Source organism: Falco peregrinus, chromosome 3, assembly GCF_023634155.1.
Source record: "Falco peregrinus isolate bFalPer1 chromosome 3, bFalPer1.pri, whole genome shotgun sequence".
Lineage (NCBI taxonomy): Eukaryota > Metazoa > Chordata > Aves > Falconiformes > Falconidae > Falco > Falco peregrinus.
The window spans coordinates 118653193-118668747 of NC_073723.1; the positions used below are offsets into that span (position 1 = coordinate 118653193).

A 15555-nucleotide genomic window follows, 5' to 3' on the forward strand; every position below is an offset into this window, starting at 1 on the left:
GGTTGAGAGGCAGGATCGGTGCTGGAGGTAAAACAAATCAACTGGGGGATGTCACCATAAAAGCTAAATATTCTTCAGACTTTGCATCATCATACAGGGGGTTGTATTTGCTTGTGGGGTGCCCAGAAGGCCCCCCTGAATTTTGGAGAGCAGGGATTTAAAACAAAAGCATCACTAACTGCAGCCCAGCCAGGGATGTGGAGGGGCTCGTGTGTGCAGCGGCATGGGTCCGGGGTAGCCTGCCCTCCCCAGAGGAAGCTTCTTTCTTCCCTGCCTGAAAACTGCCTCTTTGCTGGGAATTGAAGAGAAATTCTCTGATTTACATCCAGCGTGCCGGCGTGAGCAGCTGCCGGCTCCCAGGCTCCCATGACTCCTGCGCCCCAGCACTTGCGGGGGAGGCCTTGTCCCCAGGGACATGGCCCTGGAGCGGGATGGCTGGGATGCTGCTGGCAGACAGGGAGCTGGAGATAAAAGTCAGGGCTGGGTCCCAACCCTGGTGGGTGGCTGAGTGCTGTCTCCTGCAATGCCCCGTTTAAGATGCTTTTAAAGAAACTTCGAGGTTTTCCTCCTGGTTTGGCAGCCGCCTGCTCCTCTGCTTGGATTTTTCCTTTATGGAGGACCCAAAGTCGGGGCACTGGCAGTCGCTGGGTGTTTTTAGTGTTCACGTCTGGCACTGAAGCCTTTCACCCATCACCCCACCGAGTCGGAGCAGGGTGACATACTCCAGGCACGCACCCAAACCTCCTCCAAGGTGTCCCCAGTGCTGAAAGCTACCAAAGCATCCTGGTGCCTTGTCCCTGTCCCTGTGCCGGATCAGAGGGATGGTGGAGGGGGCACAGGGATTTGTCGCTTGCTGGGACACCCAAATACCCAGCTCAGTGCTGCAAAACATGGGGGTGTTTCCATTCCCCACCCAACTGCCTTAGGGGAAAACTTCTGCCTCTCTGAACTTTGTTGCCTCTCCTGAAATTCTAAAATTGCAGGGGAGAGGCTGCTGGGGGGATCTGACCCCACTCTTCACCTGCCCCTTGCCGGGTTTTACCGTGGGGCAGGGAGCTGCTGCCTTCTCAAGAAACCAGACCCACCGGTGGTCTCAAGAAATCAGACTTGCCATCTTCCCTCTCTCCTGGGTTTGTCATCTCGAAGGCCACAGCCCCCAGATTCCTGGCGGAGCTCTGGCTCTCTGCAACAACATAGCTCAAATTCCTGATCCTGCCGATAGGACCAGCTCCTGGGTGAGGGGGGGCTCCCAGCTGCTCCACAGCTTTGCTCGGTCCGGGGTGAGGGACTCCTCCTCGGGCTCACCCTGCTCCGCACCCCCAGGCTCCCGCCAGGGTTTGCTTTGGGTCTCATGGGCTCCACTCCTGTGGTCTCAGTGTCTCCAGTCTGACAAACCCCCACACGCTTTATTTGACCTCCTGCAGCCAAAAAGCTGCTGGGTGAGTGGCTCCTTGAGTGCCCCGAGTGCAGGGAACAAACCTCTCAGAGCATCAAGAACCCGGTGGGGCTCCTCAAACATGTCCCTGTGGGAGGCGTGACCCCAGCGAGGTGCCGCGTGGGGCTCCACAGGCCAGGGAGCAGCTGGGAAAACAGTGGTGTGATGCTGGGAAAGCCTCGGGACAGCCCGGGCCACGCTGAAATGGGGCTGCTCCACGTGGGGAGGCTGAGCAGGGCACCCCGCTGCCCAGGCTGGGGGCGGGGGGGATGACCCAGCCTCCTGGGAGCCACCCTGGGGAGAGGGACGTCCCTCTTAGGGACACATCCCAGGTCCTATCGGGATGCGACTGGAGCAGGGCAGGGTCCTGCTGGGTGCGGACCCTGCCATTCTGTGGGAAAGGTCTCACTCGGGATGCCCCGACGCTGGCAGGGCGGTGGCTGCACGTTGCTGTAGGTTGGGGACACTGATAAGCTGTTGCAAAACTATTACTAAGGCAAAATAATTTTAAAAAGTGTGTTACAATTGCGTAATTTGTGATTCTTAGCAACAGTTGATGTGAGCCCCGTCTGCCCTGGTCTTGCCTGGGGTTTCTGCTGGGTTTGCAGTGCCACCCATGCGGGGGACGGAGCATCACCTGGCAGGAGCCGCTGCTGCTGCTTGCAGAGGAATCCGGCTCCGTTGATCTCATTGCAGGATTTGACCCGCCTTTATTGTTCAACCCAAGCGTGTGTGTGCATGTACGCAGACAAGAACCTCTACAGGAGCTGTTTGCTAGACTCACCCAGTTACTGGGAACAGAACAAACTACCTTTCCCCTCCCCACACACACACACTCAGCGCTGCAGACAAAAACCTGGGCACGCAGGAGAGCTGCAGAGACACAGCTGGGAAAGAGCTTCCCTACACGGAAAGCTGTCCGGATCCAGCCACCTCTCTCTGACCCTTTACCGGCTGGGCAGGTACCTCCAGCGCGCCAGGCAGCGGCGCAGGGTGCTCACAGGGCTGTTGGGGACCGCCAGGTTGTGGGGGGACAGACCCCACAGTGCTAACGGGGTGCAGGTGAGAGCTGTGCGCTGGCTGGGGTGCCTGTGCCTACGGTGGCCAGAGGTGGGGACCCTGACACCGTGCAGTGCTATGTCAGGACCCCACAGGCAGTGCTGGGGTCCCTGGCCCATGGGGCTGCGCACCCCGGGGAGGGATGGAGGGGGATGGCACAGCACGGCATCCCAAGGAGCAGGAGTGGCCATCCCAGGCCCTGCTCCTCTGTCCCACCACCCTCCCTGGGGCCGAGAGAGGCTGAGCCCTCCCCGAGAAAGCGCACAGCCCCGCTCTGCTGCGTTTACCCCAGGCAGGAGCCGGGCGCTTTCGTGCCCAGCACCCTGCACCCACGCGGGGCAGGACCCGGTGGTGACGCAGCGGGCTGGCACGCTGGGGGCTGGTGAGGGTGCTGGGCTTCGCGGGAGGCAAACCGGCACTGCAGGCAGAGCCGAGCACACCTGGAGCATTGCCCCTGCTCCGCCTGGCTGCCCGCCAGCGCCAGCCGGGCTGCGGGGCTCCCACGGTGCCAGCCTGGCACCGGCTCGGCACAGAGCTCACATCCCCTTCCCACCCCACCAGGGGTCCATGGCTGGAGCTGGCACTGGGAGGCAGGTGGGTGCTGGGTGGCATCGCCGGCAGGGCACCGGGGCTGGAGACATGGGTGACTTGGCAGGCTGGTGAGGGGGCACGGGCCCTGGGGGCGTGCAAGGGCTCCGGGCAGCAGCCATCAGCGCAAGCTTTTGGCTGAGGAGGGGAAAGCAGCAGCTCCCCTCTCCCCGTTTTAAAGCGAAGGGCTGGGTGGGAGCGCTGCGATTTCTCCCCACCCTGGCTCGCTGCCGGGGGTTTGCCCGGGAAGAAGGATCTGGTTTTGGACGGGGCAGTGAGCGCAGGTGTGTGAGCGCGGGCAGAGGTGCTGCCCTGGCACTTGGCACACGCTGGCACGGGACCCCAGCTCAGCTCAGCTGCGCTTCTTGGTGCGACCCCGGGCCAGCAGCGTGGGAGCGTGGTGGTGGGTTCGCGGCTTGCTGCGGGGTGGCCCTGGCCAGGGAAGGGCTCCCAGGCAGCCCCATGGGCTCCAGGCAGTGCTCCAAGCTCTGATCCTTCCCCACAGCCCCGGGACATCTCGCCAGGCCACACAGCTCTCCTCGGACAAGAGGACTCAGATCATCTGTGTGCCATTGCGCCCTCAGCCATGCCCTGAGCGGGGAAGGAGCCTGAGCCGCCTCCAGGTACGTCTCGGGGGGCACTGGGCAGCAGCTCCTGCGGGGGGATGCAAGTGCATGGTGCTGATTGACCTGAGTAGCTGGAAAGGAAGGAATTAGCGCTTGGGGTTGAAGGAAACTTTTGATCCAGCCTGGAACTGGAGCTGCCTGCTGGCTCCTGGGCTGTCCTGTACGCCCCAGGCAGGCATTTCAACAGCCAAAACCAAAGCATTTGTCTGGAAAAAACCCATATTTTTCTTACACAAACCACCTCTTTTAGAAAACACAGAAATGAAATGTTGGGACTGGTGATATCTGGGATGTGGTCCCACTGGAACCAGCCACGGTGCTGCCTCCCTGGCCCCGGCCCCAACCTGCTGGGCCAGTTTGGGCTCCTGCGGGGCTTTGGCACATTCCTCCTGCCAGAGCCACAAGCACCTGGCGCTGCAGACCCCCAGCAGCCCATCTCTGCAGACCCCCGGCAGCCCAGCGCTGCAAGCCCCCAGCAACCCAGCACTGCAGACCCCCAGCAGCCCAGTGCTGCGGACCCCCAGCAGCCCATCACTGAGGACCCCCAGCAGCCCACTGCTATGCACCATGCTCTGCAGGCACAGACAGACCATTCCCGTGGCGAGCAAGAAACTGCTCTGCAGAGTGTCCTCGCCGGCAGGCACAGACCCCCAAAACTTGGCAGTTCCTTGCAAAAGATTAATTCTTGCAAAGGCAAAGGAGCTGCAAAAAGTCTCCTCTGATCATTGCTGGTGCTCGGCTCTGTCCTTCAAGGGCTTGGCCCTCCCTGCTTACCACAGGATCGTGTGATGCTTCACTCTGGTCTTCACCCCTACACCGCACAGCCCACCATGCTCGTATCAGTGGTGGTGTGCATTGCTCAAAGCAACGCCTTAAAAGCAGGGACGGACCCAGCCTGCCATTCTGTGAAGCCCTCTGTCAGGGGAGACACCTTAACAGCACAGAGCCAACAGTGGCCAACTCACCTCCGGCTAACCGTCACCCGGCTTTGCAAACCCAGGCGGCAGTGAAGCTCTGGGTCTGGCGTAGCGTGCCAGGCAGTAAAGCTCTGGGTCTGGCGTAGCGTGCCACCCTGCTTGCACTGGGGCAGCCCCATGCCGAGCTGCGGAGCCGGTTTGGCCAGCACAAGCCCTTGGGGCTGCCAGCAGCGCTGCCGCTGCCGGGAGCGGGGGTGCCAGCTAGGGTGAGGTGCCGGCAGCATGCACAGACTCTCCCTTTCAGCAGCCCCACTTTCACCCGCGCTTGGGCTGCCTCAGGCGTCACCTGCGAGAAAGAAAACCCATCCCTGCCATGCCCCAGCATCCGGCTCTGCAGCAGCTGCTTCCCCTTCAGCTCTTGGCCTTAGCAAAGCATGGCGGCTGGTTTAGCCCATTCTACCCATGTAGAAACTGTGGCTCAGGGAAGGCTGGGACCACACCTGAGATCCCCTGGGGTGTCCCTGGTGGTAAAGGTTCCCATCCATCCCCAAAACGTGCTGGTGCAGGGGAGTGTGGCTGAGCCACACAAAACCCCGGGGAGGGAAGAGGACGAGCCTGGGGAGCACGACCCAGGAGCTGTGCTGGTCCAGTGCTGCAGCCGAGCGGAGCCAGCTCAGCCCTGCCCCTGCCAAGGCGCTTTCCCACCGGGTCCCATTGCACAGGTGGGGGTCCCGCTGCCCCCGTCCTTCCCACCGTGGCTCTGATGCATCAGGGGCTCATCAGGCAATCAATGAGCTTGTGCCTCAGTGCTGGGCAGCCAAGGAGGGGCTGGCAGGGCACTGGGGGTCCATCCTAGTGGCCATCAGCATGTGCCCCTGTGGGCAGCGGGGGAGAAGGAAGGCGTGGTCAGGGGTGGAAATGTGCTGCAGGGTCCCCTCCTGCCCCCATCCCAAGGGACCGGTCAGCTTGCGGGGCTGGTGTCCACACAAACCTTTGCTTTGCTGCCATGCCCAGCACCCTGCACAGCTGCCCCTGCCTCCCGCCTGGGCGCAGCCTCTTCCTGTTGATCCTGGCCCGCTCCAGCGGATTGCGCTGCCAATTTACACCGACGTGCGCAATCAGGCCGGGGACATGGTGGCAGGGACTTGGCCAGGTGGCTCATCCCTTACGGCAAAGGCTCCACCAGAAGGAAGTGCAGAGAGGTTGAGTCACCTCTGTCAACAGGAGAACGTGAGGATGGGCTTTACTGTCTACAAGTGAGATGGTCCCTCCACCCCAAATAAGTGGCACATGGTTGGGGAGACAGTCCAGGAGGTCAATGAGATTAAGTGCAGCAAGAGGTGAGCTGCCCCATGGCCATCTCCCACTGCTCTTCACCCACGGCTTCTGCTGCTGTTTCTCCAGGTTGGGTGACTCTGGTCTCCACCAGCTACCATGGACTGGAAAACACTGCAGGCGCTGCTCAGCGGGGTCAACAAATACTCCACAGCTTTTGGCCGCATCTGGCTCTCTGTGGTCTTCGTCTTCCGTGTGCTGGTCTATGTGGTGGCAGCTGAGCGCGTGTGGGGAGATGAGCAGAAGGACTTTGACTGCAACACGCGGCAGCCGGGCTGCACCAATGTCTGCTATGACCAATTTTTCCCCATCTCCCACATCCGACTCTGGGCCCTGCAGCTCATCTTTGTCACTTGCCCTTCCCTCTTGGTCATCATGCACGTGGCCTACCGGGAGGACCGGGAGAAGAAGAACCGGGAGAAGAATGGGGAGAATTGCCCCAGGCTCTACAGCAACACGGGCAAGAAGCATGGCGGGCTGTGGTGGACCTACCTGCTCAGCCTCTTCTTCAAGCTTATCATAGAGATCCTGTTCCTCTACCTCCTCCACAAGATATGGGACAGCTTTGACTTGCCACGGCTGGTCAAGTGCTCCAACGTGGACCCCTGCCCCAACATTGTAGACTGCTACATTGCTCGGCCAACCGAGAAAAGAGTCTTCACGTACTTTATGGTCGGGGCCTCAGCCATCTGCATCATCCTTACGGTCTGTGAGATCTTCTACCTCATCTTCAAGCGGGTTGTCCGGAGTGCACGGAAGTGGAAGAAGTCCACCAAGCGCTCTGTCAGCTACAGCAAGGCCTCCACCTGCCGGTGCCACCTCAAGACGGAGGAGAAGGACAAGTCCCAGACGAGGTGGGTGGCAGCCCTGTGGGCTTTGGCTCCCAACCTGACTGCTGTCTGATGGGTGCTGGGAGGGCAAGAGGGAGGGAGAAGTGTCCTGGATTGTGCCAGGCTTGGCTGGCCACAGTGGTGACCACCAGTGATGCCACCAGCCAGGACCTCGATGGCTGAAAGGGGAGGGGGACACATCCATGGGAAGTCTCCTGCTTGGGAGCATGGGCACGTCCCTGGGTATCCCAGCGGCGAGGGCACGCTCGGTGGCAGGTGGGTGCTAGCTGCCCCCGGGCATGCCTGAGGGTGTCTGTTCTTCCCACAGAGGAGAAGAGCTGTGAGCTCACCCGTCCCAGCCGGCTCGCCTTCCCCTTGGCCCAGCAGCTTTTCAAGCCTGCTAAGTCCCTGAACCCTCAAGAGTCAACTCATGAAAAATGACTAAGCCCAGAAAAATGAAGTCACCCCGAGAGAGGCCCACGGGTGCCTGAGCAGACGCAGGTGAGGCGAGGGCAGCCCTGGAGCTCTGCCAGCTGCTCGCGGCAGCGCCGCGGGGCTTGGACATCCTGCCAACGTATAGATGCCGTGCATGACTCCGCCGAGCAGCCAGCCCCACCGCAGCAGCCAGCTCAGTCCTCCCGGGCAGCGAGCCCAGCCAGGAGCTGCAGGGGTGAAGCCATCGAGCTGGGGGAGCACACGGGACTGGGGCTGGCAGGAGGGAGCGTGGGGACTCCTGTGTCCCAGCAGCTTCTCTTGGGTCCTGCAGCTCTGCTGCTCGCGTGCTGGGTGTGAATGCATCAGTGCCCAGCCAGGGATGGTGTCACCTAGCGCGGTGACAGTCCTCCTGGCTCGCTGTGCCCGTACAGGCACAGTCCCAAGCACAGTTTCATCCTCCTTTCTTTTGTACCAAGGAACCAAAGAAATGCTGGGCTCAGCGCCGTGGCCAGAGCCCTCTTCGTGCGCCCGGAGTAATCAGAGAGGAGCAGGGCTGCAGGCTGCTCCTGGCTGCTCCCTTTGCCAGCACTGGGGCAGGAGCAGCCTTTTCCCCTTCGCTCATGCAAGTGCCATGCCGGTGTCCCACCCAACTGCCCGTGCTGGTTCTGCTGCTTCTCTTGGAGCCTTTGCATCCCCCCTCACCTCCTCTGGATGTCACAGATAGCGTAAGTCATGGATCCAAAATACATCATGTTGTTTGTAGACGGTGGCATCTGCTCTGCACGCTTTGAATTGGGAGGACTGGTAAAGGCAGAAGAAATGGATCTGCAGAGGTTCCCCAGAAGCCCACAGCTGGGTCCTCCCCACTCCTGCCTCAGCTGGGGCTATGCGGCTCGAGCCCCGGTGCCGGTGTGCCCGGTGTCCGACCACTCTGCCTCCTCCCGGCTTGTCACACATCGTTAAACTTTAATTCACCAGAACCGCACGCTGGCCCCCGAGGAAATCAAGGAAGGAGCAGCATCAATTATTTACTAAATCTTGATAAATATTACAATAAATAGAAATTATTTCCATTTAATCTCTCCTTAAGCGGTGCTACACGGAGGGTCTGCTGGCTCTCCGGCCAGCCCATGAGCGTGCCGTGGTGTGCGCTGCCACAGCCAGGGCTCGTGCCGCTGTGGGAGGCTGTGATGGCCATTCCCATGCTGCTGGGGCAGTGACACGTCTCTGCGCTGGGACACAGAGCAAGTGCTTCCAGCACCGGCTGCTCCCATGGGCACCCCAGCACCATGTCACCTGTGTCACCTGAGGTGCCAGCCTCAGTGCCAGAGGAAAGATGCTCCAGGAGGTTGAACAGCAGAAGGTGGCTGACCAGGAAGCGGCTCTGGAAGCCACAGGGGTCTGCTTTGGGACACCCACACGGCTCACTGGGGGTCTGTGGCTGGGGCAAGTGAAGCCCATGCTGGGCACCATCCTGGTGGGTAAAGCAGCGTGGGAGCAGGCGTGTCTGCTGTCAGAGCAGCTCTGGTTCCCTTGCGGGTTTGGAGCAGCTCCCCAGAAGTGATCGTTTCCACCCGTGGAGGGCTGGGGGGGCTCAGAGCATCGCTTGGGGCAGGCACCGAGAGGGGACCATGCCGTTTGGGCAGCTACAACCCAGGGGTGGTGGGAGCGGGAAGTGGGATTCATGGTGGGCTGGCTGGGAGACGGGCCGTGGGCTCTGCAGCACCCTGGTGCCACGGCATGGAGCAGCACATGGGCGTCACCTGAAGCACGGCAATTATTTGATATTAAATATAATGATGCTATTCTGGCTCTGCCCTCGCTCAGCCCCGGCACTGTCTGTGAGAAGGAAATGCCATGTCTCGGTGCAGGAGAGGCGGCAGCTCCCAGTTGGTGAGAACTGGCCTAGTTTCTGGTTTCGGTAGCCCAAACCCGAGCCCACCGCCCCGGCTGACCCCACACAGCCCACGCCAACCGCGCCGGCCCTTTGCGGCCGTGGCAGGACAGCGGGTGGGGGCACACACAGCGGGTCTGCCCCCTCCCCAAAGGCAGCAGGACTTAAGCCTGTGTGTAAACCACCAGCATCAGCCCCCCCGCTCCCCGCTGCGGTGCCTCCGCACGCCCCGTCGGAGCAGCCGACGGCAAAGCCCCGTTTGAACCGGGCGGCGGGTGCCGGCCCGCGGGTCCCCGGCGCAGCTCAGCCCCGGGGCCGGGCAGCGGCGGGCTCCGGTGTGGCTCCAGCACCACCCAGCGCCCGCCGCGCCGCACGGACCCGCGGGGGCACGGGACGGGGACCGAGCATCCCCGGGGGACCGAGCATCCCCCCCGGCACCCCGGGGCATCTCCCCGGCCCTGCCGCCCCGCACCAACAGCGCGGCGGCTGTAGGGGCGCGCCGTGGGGTGGCTCGCCGGGGGTCCCCACCGGTGGGCAGGTCCGTGAGCCCCGCGGGTCCCTGCCCCGCTCAGCGGCTTTGCCGGAATCGGGAGCGAACGGGCGGGGAAACCCGGGGCTTCCCACCGCCCCCGGTGGCGAGGGGGCCGGCTGTCCCCGGCGCCCCCCCCCGGGGCCGCCCCCTCGGTCGGGGGGTGGGGGGCGGCCCCGCACACCTGAGGCTTGGCGCTAAGCCCCGGCCCCCGGTTTCCTGCCCGCGCTCCTCCCCTGGCTCCCCCCGGCCCCCCCCGGCCCCGCAGGGCCGGAGCCGCCCGGGCCGCTCACACCCAGCGCGGCCCCAGCCCGGCGGGACGTGCCCGGCGCGGCGGAGGTGAGTGCGCGCTGCCGGGAGCCCGCGGGGCCGGGACCCCCGGGGGGGCATTGGGGACACGGGTGCCTGGGGTAGGGGCACCCCACCGCTGGCACCCGCTGTCAGCCTGGGGCACCCCGCTGGCCCCATGCGGCTGGGTGTCCCTTTAACGGCCCAGCCGGCACCTCTGCCTGCTTAATTGGCAGGGGTTAATTAGAAGCCAGGGCTGCGGCTGTTCCTTCTCTCCCAGCCGGGCTGCAGGGCTGAGCTCTGCTGGGAGGGCTGGGCTCACCGGGGGTGAGGCTGAGGCACCCCCGGAGCGACAGCAGGTCAGCGTGCGGTGAGTGGTCTGGGGGGTCCCTCGGCTGGGGAAAGCCCTGGAGGGGGGAGCGGGCTGGGTGCCATCACCCCCTCAGCGAGGGACCCGGCTGGGGGCTGTCCCTCCAGTTTGGGGTGAGCCCTGAGCAGGTACTGGGGTGGCTGCGGTACCCCAGGGGTTTGCGCTTCCCCCCGTTCCATGACCCTGGTGCTCTCTGCCCTTCGGCAGAACCGGGGCAGTGGGCTGTAGGAGAGGCAAATCTGGGCTGCTGCTCCTGTGAGCCCCCCCGTGCCCCCTCTCTGGGTGCTGTGGCCAGGGGATGCCCCCAAACCAGCGGGGCAGCAAGCTTTTCGCTGCGGGCTGTGTCCTGGGAGTGGGACTGGGTGCTGTGCATGGGACGGTGCTGGGGTGGGGGATCCCCTCGGTGCCTCTTCTCCCCCAGCCCCGTGTTTCTGCACTGGGGTGTAGGAGGAGCGCTCCTGGGCTCAGCAGTGCTGCCTGGCTCCCTCCCTTAGGATGTTCCTTGGTGGGTTGCTGGGACCCTCGGCAGAGCAGCTGCGTCCTGAGAAAGTGCAGGGTTTAGGTGGCCCCGTCTGCCCCGTGCTCTCCAGTGTGGAAACGGAGAATTGACTTGGCTCCCCTCCTCTCTCTTGCTGGCAGAGGCACGAGGCTCCCTAGAAGATGGGTGACTGGGGGTTCCTGGAGAAACTGCTGGACCAAGTCCAGGAGCACTCGACCGTGATCGGGAAGATCTGGCTCACCGTGCTCTTCATCTTCCGCATCCTCATCCTGGGCTTGGCTGGGGAGTCAGTGTGGGGGGACGAGCAGTCGGATTTCGTGTGCAACACCAAGCAGCCGGGCTGCACCAACGTCTGCTATGACAAAGCTTTCCCCATCTCCCACATTCGCTACTGGGTGCTCCAGTTCCTCTTTGTCAGCACCCCAACGCTGATTTACCTCGGCCACGTTGTCTATCTCTCCCGGAAGGAGGAGAAGCTGAAGCAACAGGAGAGCGAGCTTCGGGCTATCCACAGCAAGGACCCAAAGATCGAGCAGGCCCTGGCAGCTGTGGAGAAGAAGATGTCCAAGATCTACATGACGGAGGATGGGCGGCTCAAGATCCGAGGGGCGCTGATGTGGACGTACATCATCAGTGTGATCTGCAAGAGCATCTTCGAGGCTGGCTTCCTCGTTGGCCAGTGGTACCTGTACGGCTTTTCCATGGTGCCCCGCTACGTGTGCAAGAGGGACCCCTGTCCCCATCAGGTGGACTGCTTCATCTCTCGCCCTACCGAGAAGAGCATCTTCATCATCTTCATGCTGGTGATGGGCTTGATCTCCTTAATCCTGAACCTCCTGGAGCTCTTCCACCTCTGCTGCAAGAGCCTGCTTGGCAACATCAAGAAGGTGTCGGGGCCGAGCCAGGACGGCTTTGCCCCCGACATGGTTGTGGGTCCCTACCCACCCAAGCACTACCCCTTCCTGCCCATGGCCGAGAGCCACACGCCACCCTACCAGGCCTACAACAAGCTCTCCAGTGAGCAGAATTGGGCCAACTTCCACAACGAGGAGAACCTGGCGCTGGGCAGTGGCAGCAGACCCCTCTCAGACCCCTACACCCCCGCGGCTGCTGAAGCCCCCACACCGGAGGAGAAGCTGTGCAGCCGGCCCGGGAGCTCAGCCTCCAAAAAGCAGTATGTCTAGTGCCGGGCTGGCCCCGGCTGGCCACGGGGACCTTCCCTGGTCCCTTGTTCCTGTGAAGGTGCTGTCTGGATGGGCTGCGGAGGCTGTGCCCGGGGGGACCTGCCTGCCCCGGGAGGTGATGCTCGGGAGCGGGGCTGGATGCTGTCCTGGAGCAGAGCCTCCCCGCTCTCCTCTTTTCCCCACAGACCTTGCAAGGAAGGAAACTGCAGAAAGTTCCCTGGGACGCCGTGTCCCGTGTGCCTCGCTGTGGGAAAGGGAGAAATCCCTCGAGCCACACAGCTGGGAACAGGCTGTCCCCGGGGCTGTGGCAGGAGGCTGGAGCCAGCCGCGAGGCTGGAGTGTGAAAGCTGGGCCTGTGGCCCTGGGAAGCCACTTGCCTCCACAGGCAGCGGGCTGAGCCCAGGAGGGCTGGGGCAGCGCTGCCTCACCGGCCCTGGCCACCAGCCCCATCCTGTTCCTGTGGCCACGGCTGCGGGCCAGCAGCTCCTGCCCCAGGGCTTGCTGCGGGAGCTGCCCCCTGCCCCACGGGGCATGGGGGGGTTAAGCAGCAGCTGGCAGCTGGGGCTCTGCAGCCACCCACTGATCCCGATGGCTGCAGGTCACTGCTCGGGTGCGCTGGGGCTGCGAGCCCCCAGCCCTGGACCCTTTCCCACTTGGTGTGTGTCTCTAAGTTATTTTTAACCTGCTGGCCTGAGCATGGGGCTTTCTGCCTTCAAGGTGCCGCTGTGTGGGATCTGGGGAGCCGTGTCCAGCCTGGCCGAGTGCCCTGGAGCCCTGTGCATTTTTCCAGGAGGAATTCGCCAAGCAGCTGCTGGGTTTGGGGGGTTATTGGTTTTATTACTTTGCACTAGTCATCTCCTGCTGTGGGTGGGGGTGTTGGGGGGTGTATGGAAGAATCAACAGCCGCCACATGAGCAGTCACCCTGTCATCCCCAGCCCACCGATGCTGTGAAAGGGGAAGGTCCTGCGTGACCCAGGCACGAGCGTGGGATGTGGGTGCTGCCCTCAGTGCTGTTTCCTTTCCTCCTGGCAGACTCAAGTGTTGCATCTTGTTGAATAAAGTTGGATGAATGAAAAAAGGTGAAGTGTGGCCTGACTGTGCTTCCTGCAGCCACCAGCTGTCCCTGGGAGGGTGGGTGCGGGTCTGGGGCTGAGAGGGAAGCTGCTGCCCTGTGGGGCTGGGGTCCAGGGGGGCGTGGGCACCCACCCACTGAAATCACAACCCTCCCTGCTATAGTGTCCCATCCCCTTGAGCCAAGCCTCAGCCCAGAGGCTGTCACTGGGCCATCGTGGGACAGGCGCCCGTGACCCAAAGCAGGGCTCAGCTCCTCTGCCCTGGCTGTGCTGCAGATAAACCGAACGGCGGCCATGGAGCTGCTCGTGGCTGCATAATAGGTGGAAATGAGCCACAGATAAAGGCACACAATGCAGCTCGGGCTGTTGTTTAGTTTCTCTGGCCAAGCCAGCCCAGGGCAGAGCCTGCTCTCTGCCGAGGGCCTCTTCAGTGAGGGTGGGACGGGCTAAAAATACCCTGGAGAAAATAAAATATGGGTGATATCGGGTAATATCGCTGCCACTGGCTGCTGGAGGAAGAGAAGAGGGAGGCACCCGGCCAGGCTGCCCTTGGTGCAGCGCCTGGGCTGGTGGCCGAGCCTGCCTTTGGCTCCCCTCCCTGCTGGGAATAACAAGGGGGGTAAAATCCCCTGGGGTGGGGGTCTGAGGTGCACGCTACCAGCTCTCAGCCCTCCCCTGCACCCTCCATGAGGATGCTGGGGAAGATGCTCTCCAGAGGGACCCTGCCCTGCTCCCCCTGTTGCCCAGTGGGGGCTCCCGGAGCACCCCAGTGCAATGGGGGACCACAGCCCAGCGCTCCCCAGGCATCAGCAGAGCTGCAAAGCCCCTCCAAGCTGCAGCTTTCTGGGGGAGGGGGGCAGTCTGGTGTGCTCAGCCAGGAGGAAATACCCGTGTGAAAGGTAATGGTGCAGCCGTGCAGTGTGTTTACCCGCCGGCAGTGTTCCCCCGCTCACCTCCCCTCTCCTGGGCTGATATTTTTGTTGGCACCAGGGGAGCATCACGCTTTTCCGAACGGCCTTGCAAGGTGGAAAACAAGACGGCCGAGACCCCCCTTGCCTGGACGCTGTGCCCGGCCACGGGTGCTGTGCAAACACAGCTCCGCGTCCCGCTATTGTTCCCATGTTGTGACAAGGCAGCTCGGGGCAGCTGGTGTGACCTCGTGCCGCCGGGACCTGCCCACGCCACATGCCAACAACAACAGCGAGGGGTTCACCTGCGCGGTGGGACCGGGGAGGGGGCGGCCGTGGGGCCGGTGTTGGCAGCAGCCCCCCAGAAGGCGGGCGGGCAGCCCTTAGGCAAATAAAAGTTTGCAGCTGATAAGGGTGCAGGCTGTCCCAGAGAAGCCCTTTGGCACAGCTCGGGGACAGATAGTGGACACGCACGGCTTTTCTCACACCTCTGTGCTCCCTCCTGAGTAAACAGGCCCCTCCGGTCACTCACTGCCCGAACCCCCGGCCCCGTGCCATGATGCTGAGCCCTGCGGTGGCATGGGCAGCCTGGGGGCTGTGGTGATGGGGTCCCCACAGGTACCCCAGAGACTCAGCTCTGGGGTAACGGGCAGCAAGTATGTGCCGTGACATGTGGGCACCAGGACGACTTGCAGCCACCTGACTGGGATGGCGGAGAGCCCTGGGCATGGCAATGGGGTGGGGGCACTGTGGGGCTGTTCTCCCCCCATGCTGGCATTGCCCTTAGCATGGATTTTCAGGGAGGGCAGCTTTCGTATCGCCACCTAAGAGCCTTGTGGGGTTTATCCCACCCAAGGCTGGACGTACTTCCCAAGGCACCGCTGCAGCCCCCCGAGAACTGCCCTGGCAAGCAAGAGCTGCCTGCCCACCCTGTGCCATGGCGCGGGAGCTGGGCTGCCTTCTCGGCAGCTCCCCCATCCTCAGCCGTGGAAGAAAGAGAGGGAGACGACAGGGCCAAAGGAGCAAAAGGAAGAGGTAGAGAGGTGGATGGACAGATGGACGGGCACCTGACCTGACCTCCAGCAGCCTGAGGCTGCGGGTGCACAGGCACACTCACCAGTTCAGGAGGATGCTGGGGGTGGGCAGCCACCCCGAGCACTCCCTGAGTCAGGAAAGGCTTTGGGGCGGCTCTGCCAGTCCTGGACCACACACTCCCCAGGACCCCGATTCCCACTGGGGGTGTTGGTCTAACACCAGCCACGGCCCCTGGGAGCTCTGTAACTTTGTCCCATGGCCACAGGTTTGCAGGGAGGTTCCTGCTCTCCTCCCAGTTAGGACCAGTCTGTGCTGGGCTCCCCCTGCCCAGCTCTGCCGTGGGTTGGGGGAGAGGAGCCGTGAGGGCTGTGCAGCATGTCCCGCCTGCAAGGCGCTGGCCAAGCACCAAGGAGGTTATTTTTAAGCTTTCCCAGGGCACAGAAAACAGCAAGTGTCTAAATCCGACCGGCTTGCAGGAAGAGCTGTGGCAGGAGCAAAACTGCAGCTGAGAGGGGAGGAAGGGCAGAGGGCTGGGCAGGGGGGCGCCAG

At 62.9% G+C, this 15555-nt stretch overlaps 2 protein-coding genes across 4 annotated transcripts; both read left to right on the forward strand.

Moving 5' to 3' along the window:
• The first annotated feature begins 6038 nt into the window (after positions 1-6038).
• Positions 6039-6863, forward strand: GJB3 (gap junction protein beta 3). Its single transcript, XM_005234838.3, has one exon. The coding sequence runs from the start codon at positions 6060-6062 to the stop codon at positions 6861-6863; it is 804 nt and encodes a 267-aa protein (XP_005234895.1). The 5' UTR covers positions 6039-6059.
• Positions 6864-9826: 2963 nt separating this feature from the next.
• Positions 9827-13068, forward strand: GJA4 (gap junction protein alpha 4). 3 transcript variants are annotated; one of them, XM_055800693.1, is made up of 2 exons: positions 9827-9987; positions 10946-13068. In XM_055800693.1, exon 2 carries the CDS (start codon positions 10967-10969, stop codon positions 11987-11989), a length of 1023 nt encoding a protein of 340 aa, XP_055656668.1. In that variant the 5' UTR covers positions 9827-9987; positions 10946-10966; the 3' UTR covers positions 11990-13068. The 3 variants fall into 3 exon arrangements, with proteins under 3 accessions (XP_055656668.1, XP_055656669.1, XP_055656671.1); XM_055800694.1 differs by lacking the exon at positions 9827-9987 and adding an exon at positions 10019-10306; XM_055800696.1 differs by lacking the exon at positions 9827-9987 and adding an exon at positions 10019-10295.
• The last annotated feature ends 2487 nt before the right edge of the window (positions 13069-15555 follow it).

Bases quoted from the DNA above. Each gene is read 5' to 3' on its own strand.
- GJB3 (XM_005234838.3), top strand. From the start codon at position 6,060: ATGGACTGGAAAACACTGCAGGCGCTGCTCAGCGGGGTCAACAAATAC.
- GJA4 (XM_055800693.1), top strand. From the start codon at position 10,967: ATGGGTGACTGGGGGTTCCTGGAGAAACTGCTGGACCAAGTCCAGGAG.